The sequence below is a fragment of the Mustela nivalis genome (genome assembly GCF_964662115.1).
Source record: "Mustela nivalis genome assembly, chromosome: 11".
Lineage (NCBI taxonomy): Eukaryota > Metazoa > Chordata > Mammalia > Carnivora > Mustelidae > Mustela > Mustela nivalis.
The window spans coordinates 48,125,220-48,145,480 of record NC_139030.1 but is presented as its reverse complement, the minus strand read 5'-3'; the positions used below and the strand labels follow the sequence as shown (position 1 = coordinate 48,145,480).

The following is a 20,261-nucleotide window of genomic DNA, read 5'->3' as shown; positions in this document are numbered from 1 at the left end:
ATACAACAGGAAGATCTAGCTAAAGACATGGTAGACGCATGTTAGACATTTTGGGCTAGAATATTTCATGGGTGGTAATATGTACTTTACATTCCCTCACATCGTCTGAAAACCTGGCTGACAAACCATTAGTGATGATCAAATTGACCCTTGGGCAATGGCCATAATTAGAGACTGTAAGAGGGAAAGGGCAAAAGGAGAAACGGAATAGGAAAAGTGGGACTACAACTTGGCTACCCAAAGGAAGTGGGAAACCCAGCAGCAGCAGCAAACAGGACACCCAGGACATCCAGTTGTGCTTCCCACTCTGATATCGCTCAGAAAGTGACCAATCCTCTGATCTTGTTCTTATACTTAGGACGGCAAAAACAGAGACAGAACCTCTTCCTTTATAAAACCGAGTTGAGCTGAGCGGATGCGGGATTCAGCCCACAGAGAAGCACCATCACCCTCTCTACTATCTGGGGCGAGACCCGTAAACATGGAGAACAGAACGCAGCTCGTACCCACCCCTATTCTTTTCAGTAGCAGTCCTTTCACGGTCTCTCGCCACCAGGGGGAGCTACGACAAAGCAATCTTTTCTTGGGGCGAGCGGAAACGCGTCTCGATAAAGCTTGTCCAACCCAAGCATTCGTAACTTGATGCCGAGGCTGGAGGAACTGTTATCTCTGTGGTCTCGCGAGCACGAGTAAGCCCCTCCCCGCCCGTGCGTGTTCAGGCCCCTTCCGGTGATTTGCGGCAGGTGGCGCTGTCTGCGGCGTCGCAGCGGCCGTGGGTGCCGCGGCGACGCTCTCCCGGCGGGCAGTGCGGCCCGGCTCTCCGGCGGCAGCGAGTGCCACGTCCCAAGTGCTACGCGGAGGAGCGGAGCGGGCGGTGCGCGGGGGGCGGGGAGCAACGCGGATCCCGTCCCGGCCACACTGATCGCCCGCCGCCATGGGGTCCTCGCAGAGCGTCGAGATCCCTGGCGGGGGCACGGAAGGCTACCACGTCCTTCGGGTAAGGGCTCCGACGACGGCTGGGGAAGGGCGGGCTGGAGGCGGGGCCCGGCGGCGGGGAGGCAGAGGCCCCGACGGGCCCCTTCCCGGGACAGCCAGGCCCGACCGCGAAGAAGAGCGGCGACTGCGGGCTCTGCCTTAGCCGAGGCCGGTTCAGGAGGCCGCTCGCATCCCCTTCCCCGGAGCGCTCCAGGCCTGGGGTCTGCCGCTCCGGGAGGATCGGGTGGAGCCAGGGCGGCAGCTGGCCCTTTGATCGGGGGGCGGCCCAGCCAGGGGGGCAGAAGGGATAATCTTTTTCTCCTCGGTCTTCTCTGTCCCCTGTCTCTAAATTCTTAGCTTACAAAGTTAGGAAAGGCTTGGGACAAAGTCTGCAGAAGAGGTGATGGTGAAGCCAGCATTTGAGTTTTCTGAGAAAACGAAGTCTGGAACTCGCAGGCTAGAGGCGGGGGATGCGACGGGCCGGTGTTAATTCACCTCGGAGCTTGTTTAGATGTCTGGAAAAGCCAATTAGGCAAACAAGATAAAATGGCCCAGAAGTAGGTTTGAGGGACTTAAATTTCCTTGATATTGCAGGAGTTTTTCCTCTCCTGGTTCGCTCCTGACCTTTCCAACCCTCCTTTTCCACATTTCCTGGTAGGGGGGAGCTTCTGTTGTTCTAAGACTGCTCAGGGTGTGGTGGAGATTAAGGTTTAGATCCACAGTGGTAAAAAGGTAATGGAGAGGAACGCTTATAAATAAATAAATAAATAAATAAATAAATAAATAAATAATTGATTTTAAAAGAACTCTAGGTAAACAAAGGAAGGCAGCTTCTGGCACCAGGATGGAGGAACATTAGTATCTCAAAAAGCATTAGGTAAGCCCCTGCTTATGAGCAGCCTAAGCTGTTGTAAAGCATGTGGTTCTTGTAGAACTGGAAGTCTTTAAAAGTAGTATTGACGGTTATGTGCCGTGACACCTGCGTGAGTGGTAACATGATGGATTGTCAGCAAGGTGGCCCCAATCTGCAGCACCATTTCCGGACGTAATAGAGGGTCACTAAATGTTAGCTGCTCACGGGCAAGAACATTTTAACTGAAAGTGAGAAAGTATATTTTCTGGTGCTTATAGTCATTTTATGCCTTAGATCCCATGTTTTAGGTGAGACGACATTCTTAAAGTGAATTAGCCAGCTGTGGGTGATAGCACTGTGATTGATCACCTTTCTGATCTTTGGGATTATGGTGTCTTGTTGCCTCTCCACTCTACTAAAAATCTCTTGAAGCCACGCTGTTGGTAGGAAAGGATGATTTTCCCAGAAAATAAAGCATATTTCCTTCAGCTAAGCCAATCCCAAGAGCCACCCCAGTGGGAGAAATTGAAGGAGAAATGCCAGATCTGAACGTAAAGTGAAATTTAGTGGCAGTACTTTTCTATTATCTGGTTTGATTTTGAGTATTCTACCCTGGGGCATGATATCCGGTATTACCAGCTGATTCTCACAGTGGCTGATTGTAGCTGTGAATCTTTGGGGATTCTTGATATTTTAATGATACATGCACTCAGTAAAATAGCATAATTGAGTTTTAAAAGTCTTCAGAAAGATGTGCACATCAAAAGGATAGCAATTAAATGATTCTGCTAATGACTGTGTTTCACGTGAAATAAGTTGAAGTATATTTTCTTTACATTGGTGCACCTCTGTAAATCACTCCTGTATATTCATTAGTGTAGTTAGTTGTGTTATAAATGTATAAATCTGATTTTCAGAAGCACTAGGGACACCCTTAGTTTCCAGTTTGCATCTGGAGCATAAATGTTGCAAAAGATTAAATCTTACTCAGGTTTTATTAGAGGGAGCTTTAAAATAGTAATGACCATCTAACTTAGGAGAATTTTTTAAATGTGTTTGAGTTCCTAACCCACTCTGTCCTTGATTCGGTAATTGGTTTTCAGTTATCTTTTAGAAGGGAAAGTACTATGTTAAATCTGAACATACAGAAAAAAGTCTTTCGTTTATTATGGCCTAAATATGCAGTGATACATTCCACCACTGGATTACTGAGCTTGTAAACTAGAATAAATACTGTAAGATAGTGTTTGAATAAAGTCACTCATGTTAACAAGTTCTAGAATGATTTCATTAGAAGTTTTTTTTTTTTCTTTAATAATCAGTTCCCTGGCCATTTCCTTGTTAGTAATAAAAACTTGTTAGGGTTTTGAAATAATAATTATGGGGACACCCACATCCACTGCTGTTTTACTATTGTTATTTCCAAGTCCTTACATTCTCATAGATTGAACTTTACATTTTTTCTATTTTTCATATCCATTGGTATATTCTGCTTTTAAAATTTTTAGGGGACAACCTTGAATTAGTTTCAGAGTCTCTGCTGTGAGCAGTGTACTTTCCTTTTTATGTATTATGCATTTATGTATCAGTGAACATTCTCAGGTTGTGATCATACTGTATATCCAATTCCCCATTCCTACCCTAGAAGTAACTACTGTAGTTTCTTAAGTATCTTTTCAAAAATGTTTTATACATGTAAAAGAATTCTGCTCCCCTTCACTCTGTTTCCTTTTGTATCTGTTGGAATCATAAGATACATACTGTTACTCCCCTCCTGTCTGACTTGATAATCATCTTGGCAGTCTTTTCCATAGCAGCACATAGAGATCTGCCTCTTGGTTTCACTTAGCTCTGTAGTAGTTTGTTGTACCATAGTTAAACAGCACCTCCTGGTGATGATCATTTAGTTTTTCTAGTCTTTGCTGTCACCAGTACATGTTCACCTTAAACCCTACCTTTGTTTTCACTTAAAATGTACATTTTCCCAACTTACTGAATTTTAATGTTGTCTATTTATATAAACATTGATCTTCATTTTAGTAGGTTACTACATTGTTTTCTGATAATCAACATGTGATCATTACAGATTTTTCAGATAAGTTAAAAAAGTGTAACAAAGAATCTAAATTATCTATAATTCTATCCTCTTACGGTAAATACTGCAGAAGTATTTCTCCTGTGCCTAACCATGCCCCTTAGCCATCTTTCACAAAGATTGTGAATGATAGACATACTCCAGTACAGTATGAGCTGAAGTTACCCTAAGATGTTAGTCACTACCTGCATATCCAATAGCTGAGGAACTGGTAGATAAATCAGGCCCTAACCACAGATTGGAATGCTATACATTAATGAAAATGGTGTTTCAAAACTCTGTGGCCATAGGTATTCCTCTCTGTGTAGGTGCATGTACAGTCAAGTGCCCAGGAAAATAAAATGGAAAGGTACTAAGCCGGGATATTAAAAAGGATTATTGGTTAATGGTGACATTTTTATATTCCTTTTAAACTTCAGTATATTTTCTAAAATTTCCACAGTGGTCATGAAACATTTGTATATTCACAAGAAATAATTGAAAGATATTTTTAAAGGTGAACTATTGGAAGTTTTTTAATTTGTTTAGAAGCCTTTTTTAAAAAAAAATTATTGATTTATTTACTTGAAAGAGATTGAAAGAGAGCGTGAGCAGGGGGATCGGCAGAGGGAGAGGGAGAAGCAGGCTCCCCACTGAGCAGGGAACCTGATGTAGGGCTCAATCCCAGGACCCTGAGAACATGACCTGAGCCAAAGGCAGATGCTTAACCATCTGAACCACACAGATGCCCTCTTTTAAAAATAGCATTATATTTCAGATTCATTTATGCAGTAAGTCCAATTCCATGTTCATCAAGAGTACCACTTTTATTCCCACTCTCCAATCTTAACATCAGGCAGGAAAAATGTTAGCCAGGGCTTCTTAGGTTTGTTAGAAGTTATTGTAAGTTACTATAGTTGAAGTATGTTGAATACAGAATTCTTGCCTAGGTTCTCTTTTAATGACCAAGTAAACCAAACAAGGCCATTTTTTTTTAAAGATTTTATTCATTTATTTGACAGTGAGAGATAGATCACAAGCAGGCAGAGAGAGAGGAGGAAGCAGGCTCCCTGCCAAGCAGAGAGCCGGATGTGGGGCTGGATCCCAGGACCTGAGATCATGACGGAAGCTGAAGGCAGAGGCTTTAACCCACTGAGCCACCCAGGCGCCCCCACAAGGCCATTTTTAAAATTACATTTTGGAGTCGCCTCATGAAGCCATTACAAGATTTGTTTCTAAATTTAAATATTCAAATTAATTGCATTCTATACCTAATACTCTTTGAGATAGGGGTTATCTGAGGACATTCTGAAACCAATGTTCACACCACTGTGGGGACATGGAAGATGTCATGTTCACTATTCCTTGTCATTTCCTTCAAGAGAGATTCTGAGGTGATGCATGTTTTGAAGGAAAGGCCATTGAGATGAAGTATGTTTCCAGTATAATAATAGGCCTTTATCTCCAGAGCTATTTGCTGCAGACTGGGCAGCATTAAATATTCTTCTTAGAGGAGAAAGTGACAGTAGAATTATTTCCGTAGAAAAAAGAGGGTGCCTGGGTAGCTCTTTCAGTTTGGTGTCTCACTTTGGGTCAGGTCATGATTCCATTGTCCTTGAATGACTCCCATGTTGGGCTCCCTGCTTAGCAGGGATTCAGCTTCTCTCTCTCTCCTCCTCTGTCCCTCCCCCCTCCTTATGCTCTCGCTCTCAAATAAATAAAATATTTTTTAAAAAGAAAATGGAATATATAGACATAGTTACTATTACATGGATCCATCCTTTTTTTAATGGTATCTCACTAATCTAGATGAAATCCTGCAGGATTTCAACTTGGTACTTATTTTGAGAAAGGGAATTCCTAATATTTGATAGTCATAATTTTTTCCACTAACACAGTGTTTCTCAAACTTTTTAAATTTATGCCCCTTTCAAATGTGAAAAACAAAAATCTCACTACTCCCCTCTTTTCTCCTCACTCACTCTGAAAACAGAGTGAGTATAAAAGGAAAACTGTTGGGTTATTTGATGTTTCTCAGATATAAAGTTATAATCGAAGAAGCTTTATAAACACCCACCTAAAGTAAGATGACTTTTTTTTTTCCTCCAAACAGTATGCAGAACCAAAAGTGATCACTTCTATTAAAAGACTATGAATACAGGTGCCCAGCTGGCTCAGTCTACAGCACGTGGCTCTTGATGTCAGGGTTATGAGTTCAAGCTCGCCATAGGGCATTTGGGGTACCTGGCTGGCTTAGTTGGTAGAGCATGTAACTCTTGATTCTGGGTTGTGGGTTTGAGCCACATTGGGTGTATAGAGATTACTTAAAAATAAAATCTTAAAGAAAGACTATGAAGTTTAATAAACATTCTTTGAAATTCCTTTCAAGTGTGGGAATTATATTATTTCAGTTCATAGATACCATGGAATACAATGTATGTGAACCTTACACCTTTTTAAGACTTACAATTATCATTGAACATAAATTTTTCCTAATATTACTGGACTTCGAACAAATCAGTGTTACACTGTGTACACTTTCATATTTTGTGATGAAGTGTGTTTCGGTGTATGGGCTGATGTCCTCAAGATCTTTATTTGGGGAAACCCACAGGTAGTATGTAATTACAGTTTCTGTTCTGGTCAGTAAGTAGTAGAGTGTACAGCACTACCTGTAGTGTTCTCTGGATCACATACTGACAGGGCTTTTTTAAATGATACTGCTGAACTTTTCATAAGAACAGAATTTAGGGGGAAAAAGGAATTGACCATAGAATAACCATTAATTTCAGTACATTTATTTTGCTAGCTTTCATACTATGCTGAAAGGATTATGTTATTTTGATTGATTCACTAATACTAGTTAATCTAGAAAATATTTATCTGTAAAGGTTTGATACATACTTCAGTATGTGTCTGAAGAATGTAGATTTAACTGTAGCTTGCCATCAGAGGTGTGATGAAGTAAGATGACTTTTTTTTCCTCCAAACAGTATGCAGAACCAAAATAGTTACTCTGAGAGACTGTACATTGTCCCTCTTGGCATTGCAAATAAATTTACTGCAGCATAAGCAGAATGATGCTAAAGATTGTTTTTGTTCTAAGCACCCATGAGAGAGCGTTCCAGCACATGATCCGCAATAAGGAACCTTGTCATCTGGTAGACATGAATATATTGAGAGACTTCGGAGTAGACCACCCGAGACCACTCTTGGGAATCACCGGATCCTAGTGTCAGCTCCATCATTGTGTTTTTTTGGACAAGCCTTTTAACTTTTTTTGAGCTTTATTATTTCTATCTGAAAAGTAAGGATAATAGTAGTACATCTTATACCTTTTGTACTAAAAACCATAGTACATATTGTATATGATATATTTTGGAAAGAATTGAGCACGTTAACTTTTTTTTTCTGGCCAACTGCCACCATACGGAAGACCTTGCCCTTAAACTTCTTTATTAAAATAGTGTTGTCACTGGGTATTACGTAAGACGAATCACAAACCTGTACCTCCGAAACCAATAAAATATTGTATGTTAATTTAAAAAATAAATAAAAGTTAAATTAAAAGTAAACAAATAATAAAAAACAATTTGAAACTTAAAATCGGAAAATGTGAAAAAATAAATAAAACAGTGCTGTCTATCTCATTGGTTATCCCAAGGGTTAAATGAGATATTCCATAATAAAGCCATTTGCCTTAGCATAGGGTCTGGAATATGATAAAGACTCAGTAAATGTTAGCAGATGCCTTTATTATTAGCATCTGTGTTATTGTATCACCCAGTGAGAACCACTATTGTAGTGGCAGTACTAGTTAAAATAGACCTCTAAGCATATTAGGTAACATTTACATTTATTTGATCATTTAGTGGCTACTTCTCGTCCATTACCTAACCCTATACTTTACTGCTTAAGTTTTGGGGCACCTGGCTGGCTCATTTGGAAAAGCATGTGACTCCTGATCTTGGGTAATAAGTTGGAGCCCCATGTGGGGTGTAGAGATTACTTAAATTTAAGGGGAAAAATAAAAACCTAATGTACAAGTTTGGGATCATATCTGACCCATTAGTTTTATTTATGTGCCTGCTAATTTTTAAGGATCCTCTTTTTTTTTGTTTTTAAAGATTTTATTTATTTGTTTGACAGACAGATCACAAGTAGGCAGAGAGAGCTGGCTTCCCCCCAGCAGAGAGGCTCCATCCCAGGACTCTGGGATCATGACCGGAGCTGAAGACAGAGGCTTTAACCCACTGAGCCACCCAGGGCACCCCAAGGATCCTCATTTTTAAGGAAATTTTGTCTTTAAAAGGTAGATGGTACCCCTGTCCTTTTCACTGCTTAGCATCACAGTGATACTAGGCACGTTAATTAAAATGCCAAAGAGAATCTCTGTAATTAAAATACTGTTGTTGGGTTTGATCTACACTGTAGAAGCTATAGATAGCTTGGCGACAGTTAGACTTATTTCATGGTGAGTCATTCAGTTTTAGAAACTATCTTGACAGCCTCCTCACTTTGCAGCTAAAGAGAAGGAGCACGGAAGGATTATTGCCTAAGGTCATGCAGCAGGTTTTCTTTCTCTAAGAAACAAATACCTAAGTTGGTATTTGGTGTAAAATTTGGTGACAGGTTGTCAGAATTTTTGCTTCTTTTGGAGCAGACTTCACTTTCTTTCAACATCATTTTCCTGATATACAACTTTCTCTGAGAAGGTACTGTATACTGATAGGTTTTAATTTCCTTTTAGTTACCATTAGAATTTTATTTCAGATTGCTTCATATGTTATAAATTACACCATAGGGTCAGTCAGAAAAACATAACTCTGAGTTATTTTGGTAGAACATGTGAGAATGTTTTAGCAAGTAAAGCTTGAACTCTTCTAGTCAAAATAATTTCCACATACTTGTGTCAAGTCCCAAAGAGGAAAACTGACCCTTTTCAGACATAGAAGAGCTCTCCCCCAACTCCAAAAGTACCTTTTTTTTATTTTTTAATAACTGAAGGATTTAGGGTTTATTTTTATTATATCACATTCCTAAGTCTTACCCCATCATTTTGATCTCCCAAGCATATACATACAAATGAGGCTTTATGTGTATGGTTGGAATGAGTCATCATTAATACTCAGATTGAACTTAATTTTTAGCCTTATTTAACATCCCTGCTCTTTTTAAAAATAACACAAAAGTGAGAATGTTAACATATGAGAGGAGATAATGGTGTAGACAGAAAGTCATTCAGAGGGACTTAACCTTCATGTGTGAAGGAATTGGTGGTGCAGTAATAAAGAGACAGTCACACATTCCACTGAGCCCATTTTATGGAACCATCTCCATGGTTAGAAAACTTAAGAGAAATAATTCACATACTAGTCAGAAATGTGGGTAATGTATATCACCTTATAAAATGCCTGCTTTGATGATATCCTGTGTTCCAAAAGTAGCTTTGCAGTGTCCTTTCTGTGTTACATTAAGGTGGCAGTTCTGTGGCATTTCCTCAGCTGGAAATCCATAAATGACTGGTGGAATTAGGAGAATGCCTTCCCTTGAGTCCACCCAAACTTTTCTTCCCTTCTACTCTGCTGTCCCTGTCCTCAAGCCACGATTTAAAACGGAGAGTGGTTCATGTGAAATGACCCAAACCTAGTATAAAGTACTATTGCACTTTTACTCTCAGAAGGGAATGATGCGTCACTGGAAAGCAACCAGTATAGAAAAAACAGTAAGGTCTGTACACAAAGAAAAATCCATGATAAATCTGGGAAAACTTTCTAATGATCTAGGATCAGAAGGTAAGAGAAAAGCCAAAAGTTTAATTGCATTTAGTTGTTTGAACAAAACAGTTAATGGTATCTCTTAGGGCTGTCTTTCAAACTTTATTCTTAATATAGTAAGAAATTTATTCTCCATTGCAACTGGTGTGTCCTACTACATTTCATGAAAAATAATGATCATTATTAAGTCCTGAGTTTTTTATATTTTATCTATTCTGATATTTTATTTTGGCATTTGTTCATTAATGACCCACTAAATTAATTTCAGAACCCACTGAAACTCCCTATAGTAACTGAATGACACCACTTTAAGAAGAATTTAAATATAGTTGGTGATTCCAAATCCAGCTCCTAATCATGGATGCTAATTTCTTTTTATGGATACCCCTTCACTGTGCAGTTTCTGTCATAAGGTTCTCATTTTTTGCTTCTTGAGTAAAAAAAAGTCTCACAAGTTTTGTCTTGGCTTATTGTAGCTATTTTTTCTAGAGTGTTTATGAAGGAAGTATTTTTCTGATGTGATTTTTATTTTTGTAAGATAACCTCCAAGTGTAAAAGTTCAACTTCTGTAAGTGCCAGTAATTGTGTTCATAATATATTCTACCTGTCCATGTTTTGGTAACATTTATTTTTATCATTCATTTATAAGTATAACTACTCTTTACTATTTTCAGCTGCTGCAATGTATTTCTTAATTGTTCAAAGTAAACTATGAGGCCTGAGAAGAATTGGAAAAAGTGGAACTTCAGCGTACTTGTTAGAACTCTCAGGGAATGAATTTGTATGGAGTCAATTTCTTATTTAAAATGGATTATTTACTGCTTTCAGTATCAAGAATATATTATATGCGAATCTATTTTTAAAATGTATTTCATGCTTCCCAGCATCACTCACAGATGATAAATATATTTTAGCCTTTTTATATCTTAATTGTTGTGATGGTATCCATATATTCTATTATATTTGTATTTGAATACAAATCATGTACTTAATCACCTAGGCTTTCAGTGCACAGTGGTAGCCTCTAGCCACATATGGCTGTTTAAACTTAGATATAAATTATTCATGTTAAATGAAGTTAAAAATTGAGTTCCACAGTCACACAAGCCACATTTTCACCTGTGGCTAGTGGCTACTGTATTTGGACAGCACATGTGCAGATCTTTGTAATTGTAAAAACTTCTAAAAAACGGCTTAATGGCAGAGACCATTCTTTTTAATCATTGCATTCCCTACAACTAGACACAGTCACAACTTTTTTTTAAAGATTTATTTTATGAGAGAGAGAGAGAGCACCCATGGGATGGTATTGGGAGAGGGAGAGAATCTCAAGCAGATTCCCCACAGGGCATGGAGCCAGACACAGGGCTCAGTCTCACAACCCTGAGATTATGAACTGAGCTGAAATCAAGAGTCAAACACTTAACTGACTTAGCCACCCAGGCACCCCACTATTACAGCTTTCTCATAAATGCTTAGTACCTACTTCTGGAATTTGGTAAGTGGCTTAACACCACTTTTTATTTTTGAAATTTTTATTCTCATTTTCTGCCAGCTACCATTTTTTTTTTTTTTTGCTGTAATCAAGTGGCAGTAGCATCTCTTTCAGTTCTTTTGGCTATTCTCTGTCTATTGGTGGAGTGGAAATCAATAGCCCAACCATGTAACTATAAATAGATTATAAGAGTGGTCCTAAGACTAAAGAGGATCCTACTAAAGAATGAATGGATCAACCAGGAGATTAAAAGAATAATTTTAAAAATTTGTGGAAACAAATGAAAATGAAAACACAATTGTTCAAAACCTTTGGGTTGCAGCAAAGACAGTCCTAAGAAGGAAATATATAGCAACACGAGCTTTTCTCAAGAAACAGGAAAGGTCTCAAATATACAACCTAACCTTTTACCTAAAGGAGCTGAAAGAACATCTGAAGAATTTGCTGGAGAAAGAACAGTAAATAAAGCCTAAACCCACCAAGAGAAGAGAATTGATAAAGATGAGAGCAGAAATCAAGGAAATAGAAACCAAAAGAACAGTAGAACAGACCAGTGAAACTAGGAGCTGGTTCTTTGAAAGAATGAGATTGATAAACCACTGGCCAGACTTACCAAAAAAAGAGTGAAAGGACCCAAGTAAATAAAAATCATGAATGAAAGAGGAGAGATCACAACCAACACCAAAGAAATAGTTATAAGAACATATTATGAGCAACTATATGCCAACAAATTAGGCAGTCTGGAAGAAATGGAGACATTCCTAAAGAAGTAAACTACCAAAACTAAAACAGGAAGAAATAGGAAACCTGAACAGAACTATAACCAGCAAGGAAATTGAAGCAGTAATCACCCCCCTCCCCAGAAGAATCCAGGGCCAGATGGCTTCCCAGGGGAATTCTGCCAAACATTTAAAGCAGAATTAATACCTATTCTTCTGAAGCTATTTCAAAAAATAGAAATGGAAGGAAAACCTCCAGATTCTTCCTATGAGGGCAGCATTACCTTGATCCCAAAACCAAAGAACCCACCAAAAGGGAGAATTAACAATATCCCTGATGAACATGAATGCAAAAATTCTCATCGGTATACTAGCCAATAGGATCCAGAAGTACATTAAAAGGATTATTCACCACCACCAAGTGGGATTTATTCCTGGGCTGCAAGGATGGTTCAGCCTCCACAAATCAATCAATGTGATACACTACATAAGTAAAAGGACAAAAATTATATGATACCCTCAATGGATGCAGAAAAAACATTTCACAAAGTACAACATCCTTTTTTTTTTTTTAAGATTTTATTTATTTATTTGACAGAGATCACAAGTAGGCAGAGAGGCAGGCAGAGAGAGAGAGAGAGAGAGAGAGAGAAAGGAGGAAGCAGGCTCCCTGCTGAGCAGAGAGCCCGATGTGGGACTCGATCCCAGGACCCTGAGATCATGACCTGAGCCGAAGGCAGCGGCCTAACCCACTGAGCCACCCAGGCGCCCACAACATCCTTTTTTGATTAAAACTCTTCACAGTGTAGGGAGAGAGGGAACTTACCTAAATACCATAAAAGCCATATATGAAAGCCCACATTAACATCATTTTCAGTGGGGAAAAACAACTTTTTTCAGTTTTCAGAAAACTTAAGGTCAGGAACACAGCAGGGATATCCACTCATCACTGCTGTTCAACATAGTACTAGAAGTCCTAGCCTCCGCAATCAGACAACAAAAATTCAAGGCATCTGAATTGGCAAAGAAGTCATCAAACTGCCACTCCTTGCAGATGATATCATACTCTGTGGAAAACCCAAAAGACTCACCCCAAAATTGCTAGAACTCATACAGGAATTCACCAAAGTAGCAGGATATAAAAATCATTGCACAGAAATCAGTTGCATTTCTATATGCTAACAATGAGACAGAAGAAAGAGAAATTAAGGAGTCGATCCCATATACAATTGCACCGAAAACTGTAAGATACCTAGGAATAAATCTCACCAAAGAGGCAAAGAATCTGTACTCAGAAAAATACACAACACTCCTGAAAGAAATTGAGGAAGATACAAAGAAATGGAAAAATGTTCCATGCTCATGGAAAGAACAAATACTGTTAAAATGTCTTTGTTACTGGGCGCCTGGGTGGCTCAGTGGGTTAAGCTGCTGCCTTAGGCTCAGGTCATGATCTCAGGGTCCTGGGATCGAGTCCCGCATCAGGCTCTCTGCTCAGCAGGGAGCCTGCTTCCCCCTCTCTTTCTCTGCCTGCTTCTCTATCTACTTGTGATTTCTCTCTGTCAAATAAATAAATAAAATCTTTAAAAAAAAAATGTCTTTGTTACCTAGAACAATCTACACATTCAGTACAATCCCTATCAAAATACCGTCAACTTTTTTCAGCTGGCAAAAGTAATCCTAAAATTTGTATGGAACCAGAAAAGACCCCAAATAATCAAAGGAATGTTTTAAAAAAGAAAACCAAAACTTGTGGCATCGCAATTCCAGACTTCAGTCTCTATTACAAAGCTGTAATCATCAAGACATTATGGTATTGGCACACAGACAGACACATGGATTAGTGGAACAGAATAGAGAGTCCAGAAATGGACCCTCCACTCTCTGGTCAGCTAATCTTTGACAAAGCAGGAAAGAATATCCAGTGGAAAAAAGTCTCCTCAACAAATGGTGTTGGGAAAATTGGGCGACCACATACAGAAGAATGAAAATGGACCATTCTCTTACATCATACACAGAAATAGACTCAAAATAGATGTAAGGTCTAAATGTGAGAGGAATCCATGAAATCCTAGAGGAGAACACAGGCAGCAACCTCTTCGTCCTCAGGTGCAGCACCATATTGCTAGATAGGTCTCCAAAGGCAAGGGAAACAAAGGCAAAAATGAACTATTGGGACATCATCAAAATAAAAAGCTTTTGCACGGCAAAGGAAACAGCAAAAAACAAAAGACAACCAACAGAATGGGAGATAGTATTTCTAAATGTCTTATCAGATAAAGGGCTAGTGTCCAAAATTTATAAAGAACTTAATCAAACTCCACACCCAGTGAACAAATAATCCAATCAATAAGTGGATAGAAGACATCCAAATGGCTTACAGAGACATGAAAAAGTGCTCCACATCCTCCGCATCAGGGAAATACAGATCAAAACCACAATGTGATACCACCTCACACGGACAGAATGACTAAAATTAACAAGTCAGGAAATTTCAGATGTTGACAAGGATATGGAGAAAGAGGAACCCTCCTACACTGTTGGTGAGAATGCAATCTGGTACAGCCACACTGGAAAACAGTATGGAGGTTCGTCCAAAAGTTGAAAATAGAGCTACCCTACGACCCAGCAATTGCACTACTGGGTATTTACCCCAAAGATACAAATGTAGTGATCCGAAGGAGTAGCTGCACCCCAGTGTTTATAGCAGCAGTGTCCACGGTGCTAAAGTATGAAAAGAGCTCAGGTGTCCATAGACAGGACGGAGAAAGAAGATGGAATATTAGTCAGCCATCAAGGAAAAAAATGAAATCTTGTCATTTGTAGTGATGTGAATGGAACTAGAGGGTATTTTGCTAAGCAAAATAAGTCAATCAGAGAAAGACAATTATCATATAATCTCACTGATAATATGGACTCTAAGAAACAAAACAGAGGATCATAGGGGAAGAGAGGAAAAAATAAAAAAAGACAAAGCCAGAGAGGGAGACAAACTCATAAGAGACTCTTAAGCATAGGAAACAAAAAGAGGGTTGCTGGAGGGGATTTGGGGGGCGGGAGTAACTGGGTGATGGCCATTAAGGAGGGCATGTGGTGTAATGAGCATTGGACAAATCCCTGGACTTTATATGTGAAACTAATAATATGATATAGGTTAATTAAATTTAAATTTTAAGGGGCGTCTGGGTGGCTCAGTGGGTTAAAGCCTCTGCCTTCGGCTTAGGTCATGATCCCAGGGTTCTGGGATCGAGCCCCGTGTTGGGCTCTCTGCTCTGCAGGGAGCCTGCTTCCTCCCTTTTCTCTCTCTGCCTGCCTCTCTGCCTACTTGTGATCTCTCTCTCTCTGTCAAATAAATAAAATCTTAAAAAATTTTTTTTTTAATTTTAAGAAAGTGACCTGAAATATTCTGAAGAAGAATGAGCGTTAGAGTAAGTTACTTTTTGGTCTTTGCACTAACTACTGGAGTTCTTTTAGATTCAATTGCTAGCTTTCAAACTGCATTCTTTTTAAGTGAAATATTGGGTATGTTCTCAGGCTGTAATAATTTCATTTTTGCTTTTGAATAGAGGAAATACATGTCAAAGCTTTCTAAAGCGCATGTAAGTGTATAGCCTGATGAATTTTCGCAAACAGCATTCTCCTGTAACCAACATCCATCCCTTTCCAGGCATACTGACGACCCACCAGCCCCCCAGAGTGTGTACTGTCCTGATTTCTAACAGCGTAGATTAATTTGACCTGTTCTTAGATTTATATAAATGGAATCATTTGTACTCATTTGTGTCTGGCCTCTTTTGTTCAAATGCTGCTTGTGAAATGTGTATTGTTGTAGGTCTCTTATTTTATTAATATATTTCATGCCATTGAGAGAATATACCAGGATTTGTTTATGTATTCTGCTGTTCGTGGGCATTGTGTAGTTTTTAGTTCAAGACTAGTACAGCTAGTGCTGTTGTGAACATTAACTGTGTTGGGAGAACATATGTGTACCCATGTTTCTTGGGTATACTAAATTTATATCTACAATATTCAGTATAATATACAGTATTTGGTCCAGTATTTCAGTATTAACAGATACTGCCAAATGGTTTGCTCCTTATATTTTCACCAGCAGAAATTGAGATTTCCAATTGTTCTGTATCAATATTTTCCATCTTTTTCATTTTTGCTGTTCTGGTAGGTGTATAGTGGTATCATGTTGTGGTTTTAATTTGCATTTTCTTGACGACTGTTGAAGTTGAGCATATTTTCTTATTTATTGGTCACATCAGTACCCTTTTTTCTTAGGGTCAACTAAAATCTTTCCCCATTTCCCCTTTATGTTATATATTGGGGGTTTTTTTAGTAGCTTCATTGAGATATATTTTACCTACCATTAAATTCAGTCTTTTAAGGTATATCATGCACTGGGTTGTTGTTGTTGTTGTTTAGTATATTCACAGTTAGGCCATCATCACCAATAGCTAATTCCAGAACCTTTTTATTACTCCCAGAAAGAAGCTCTGTACTCATTAGCAACTACTTCACATTCCTCCTACCCCTAACCCCTGGCAGCCACTAATCTACTCTTTCTGTGGATTTGCCTTCTTTGAACATTTCATATAAATGGAATCATATAATCTGTGGTCTTCATGATTTAGCATAATGTCTTCAAGGTTCATTCATGTTGTAACATGAATACTTCATTCCTTTTTGTTGCTAAATAATATTTCATTTTATGTGTGCGCCACATTTTGTTTGTTCATTCATCAGTTAAAAGACATTTGGGTTGTTTCCACTTTCTGGCTGCTGTGAATAATGTAACTATGAAATTTGTGTACAGATTTTTATATGTACATGCTTTCATTTCTCTTGTTTATATATCTAGGAGTAGAATTGCTGGGTCATACGAAACTCATTAACATCTGAGAATCTGCCAAACTGTTTCCACAGTGACAGCACCATTTTACATTCCTATCATTAATGTTGAGGGTTTGTTTCCAGCCTTTGTTATTGTCTTTATTTTAGCCAACTTGTGAATGTGAAGTCCTATCTCATTGTGGTTTTACTGTCTCTTAATGATTTGTGTAGTTCTAAATCTGTTCTGAATACAGTTCCTTTGTTGGATGTGTGTTATATCTTTCCAGTGTCTTAATTGTCTTGATGAGGAGAAGTTTGTAATTTTAGTAGAGTTTAGTTTATAAATTTTTTTAGTTTATGGACAGTGCTTTTTGTATCCAGTTTAAGAAGTCTTTTCATATTTGAAAATCTCAAAAGATATTCTCTTAGTATTTCTCTAAAGGCTCTATCATTTTACCTTTATGGTTTTATTGTTTTATTCTTTTTATTCTTTTATTATTTGATCTTCTGTTGTCTGTTGTCCATCTGGACTCTGTTGTCCATCTGGAATTGATTTTTGAGAGACACATTTTTTTTTTTTAAGATTTTATTTATTTATTTGACAGAGAGAAATCACAAGTAGATGGAGAGGCAGGCAGAGAGAGAGAGAGGGAAGCAGGCTCTCCGCTGAGCAGAGAGCCCGATGCGGGACTCGATCCCAGGACTCCGAGATCATGACCTGAGCCGAAGGCAGCGGCTTAACCCACTGAGCCACCCAGGCGCCCAAGAGACACATTTTGAAAGATGATTTCTTTTAACATCTTAGGTCTTTTTCTTTCCTCCAAAAGGATGAGAGACGTTAATATCTGGTTAGAAAAATAATGTAGTGTCCAGGAATTTGTTGGTTATAAAAATTTGCCCTCAGGTAGTGATTGCAGAGTTAGGAAGCAAAGTTTAAGATTTGTAGGACTCCTGGGGTGCCTGGCTGGTTCAGTCAAAGAGCATGCTACCCTTGGTCTTTGGGTCATGTGTTCCAGCCCCATGTTGGTGTAAAAATTACTTAAATAAATAAACTTAAAAAAAAAAAAAAAAGATTTCTTCCAAGCATCAAACATGCCAGCACATATTTAAAAAAAAAATTTTGTAAAACTCCTATCATATGTCAGCCTTAGCTCAGTGTTTCATAATCTCATTCACTCTCTACAGTATTCTTGTAAAGTAGATGACATTATCGTTTACTTGCAAATGAAAAAACTGAGGCCCAGAAAGAAAAATACACTTTCCCAAGCTCACACAGCTAATAAATAGGTAAAATCATGCCTCAAAACCACATCAGTCTTGAATTCTAGAATTCAAGAATTCTAGAATTCTGTCTTTTCGTTGTACATTTTTTTCAAAATCTTGTAAAATCTTAACTGTTATACTTAACCAGTTTAACCTATTCATCTTAAATTGCTGTAGTATCTGTCCCAATAATAAATGCTGATGACCTAGAGAACCAGGTAGGCAGGTAGATAGATGGGTTTTTGTTTCGTTTTGTTTTTTAATTTAACGTGGTTTGAAGGAAGCTGGCAGTGAATCAGCAATTGAAAGGTATTAGAGTAGACAGAAAGAATTGAAGTAATAACGTGATGCTTGAAAAATTAGGAAAGAGATTCTTTTCAGTGGATAATATTGCCAGAGAAACTTACCTCTGTGGATGTTTAATTTCCTATGTTCTAGATCGTATTTTCCATGCTATGAAATGTAGGAAATTTAAGTATATTAGAGTCAAAGAGCATTTTCTAGGGCTCCCTCTGCTGGCTCTCTATTAGTAATTAAGATACCTAGTTGCCAGAATGATGCTGGTACTAATGATGGAAGTAATTTAGGAAAGAAATTAATTTCAAGGTCTATTAGAGGAGATCGATGTTTGTAGCAAATGCAAATAGAAAAATAGAGAACGCTAAGCTTATTTATTTTAGAATTCTTTTTTTTTTTTTTTATTAAAGATTTTATTTATTTATTTGACAGAGAGAGATCACAAATAGGCAGAGAGGCAGGCAGAGAGAGAGAGAGAGAGAGGAGGAAGCAGGCTCCCTGCTGAGCAGAGAGCCCGATGCGGGACTCGATCCCAGGACCCTGAGATCATGACCTGAGCCGAAAGCAGTGGCTTAACCCACTGAGCCACCCAGGCGCCCCTATTTTAGAATTCTTACTTGGCTATTGAATCTCTTGAGTTATGGGGCAGAACACCTCTAATGGCATTGGAAACTTTCCATTTCAAACAAATAGTGGTAAAACTTTAGACTCGAAGGGTGGCATGATAGGCATCAGTGTGTGGGATCAACTTTCTTAGGTGGTGATAATATTACAAAAGTACTGTCTTTGGTCCTTGTTAACTAAAAGATGAACTTTTGGCAGCCTTAGTGGAGAATTCTGAAACTGCTCAATGAACTGGTTGGTTTCTAGAAAAAGGTCATTTAGAAATATTCAGAGAATTAGGTGATTAGATAAGGACCTTACTAATTGAGAAACTCCACGGTGAGGGGGTTCCATGGATCCATCTAAACCATACCTCTGACTAAAAGAGGTAATTATCCTTTTTTCAAACCCAAGGCATTTCACACCTGATTGCTAGGCACCTAATAGGCATTTCACACTTAGTAGATGATGACTCTTTCCCAGCTAGCAGTGACTTGACCTCACTTTTCTTCTCATAATAGCTCCAGACAGCTACTGTTTCCCTTTCAGAGTTGCCTTTTGAGGAGAAATCTGCCTGCCACTTTGAGTTCTAGACATTTTGCTTGGTTATACGTAGAATATAAAATATCCCCCATTTAAGAAAAGTGCTTATAAAGAAACTAAACAAGTATGTGCTGATTATTTTCATTAGAGCTAATACTTGTAAATAATAAATCCCTTTGATATTTAACTTGTTTAACTTACAAAAGTGATGTAGTCCCAAATTTGCAGGAAAATTTATGTAAAGCAAGATTAAACAGTTTAAGTAAGTTAAGCATTGAATCATCTTTATAATGGACAACTGTTTCTTACTGTGACAGATGAAGAAGACCTAGTTTTACTTCTTCAGAAGTAATGATAGTGTAATTTGGTTTTAAATAAATAAAAGGTAGCATCAGTTCAGGAACTAATGAATGTATTATTAATCCAAGATTAAGTATCATTATTCCAAGAAGCTTGGTATTAGAGGAACAGATTCTGGAAACAATCTGAGTTCCATTTTGAAAGCATTAAAATGATTTGTTACTGTGCAGATAGCTACAGATTTATGTATGGATGAATGTGTATCGTTTGGATAACTTAATAAGGAATTCACTGTTAGAATTGTTAGGAGTATTACAGATCGTCAGCCTGCAAATATCAAAGCAAACCTTGCTTCCATAGGATAGTATTGACAGTATAAAATAACGTCAATCGGAACAAAAAGTCCTTAGAACATGAAAATATTTTAGAGGAAATGCAAAGTGTATTGTTTAAATTTTTTGTTGTTCTGTCATATTACTACTCTTAATAGCACCTAATATTTTTATTACTGTAAATTCAGAAA

General features: G+C 38.2%; 1 protein-coding gene and 1 long non-coding RNA gene across 2 annotated transcripts in view; one reads left to right on the top strand and one right to left on the bottom strand.

Moving 5' to 3' along the window:
- The first annotated feature begins 654 nt into the window (after positions 1 to 654).
- Positions 655 to 20,261, top strand: part of GORASP2 (golgi reassembly stacking protein 2) — a 37,939-nt gene continuing 18,332 nt past the window's right edge. Inside the window, exon 1 of the mRNA XM_082689213.1 lies at positions 655 to 997. Coding sequence (XP_082545339.1) covers positions 935 to 997 — 63 coding nt within the window. The 5' untranslated portion in view covers positions 655 to 934. The remainder of the gene's footprint in view (positions 998 to 20,261) is intronic.
- Positions 17,147 to 19,725, bottom strand: LOC309844568. Its single transcript, XR_014300765.1, has 2 exons — positions 18,882 to 19,725; positions 17,147 to 18,656 (listed from the first exon to the last, which is right to left on the bottom strand). It is a non-coding gene; the product is annotated as an uncharacterized lncRNA (long non-coding RNA).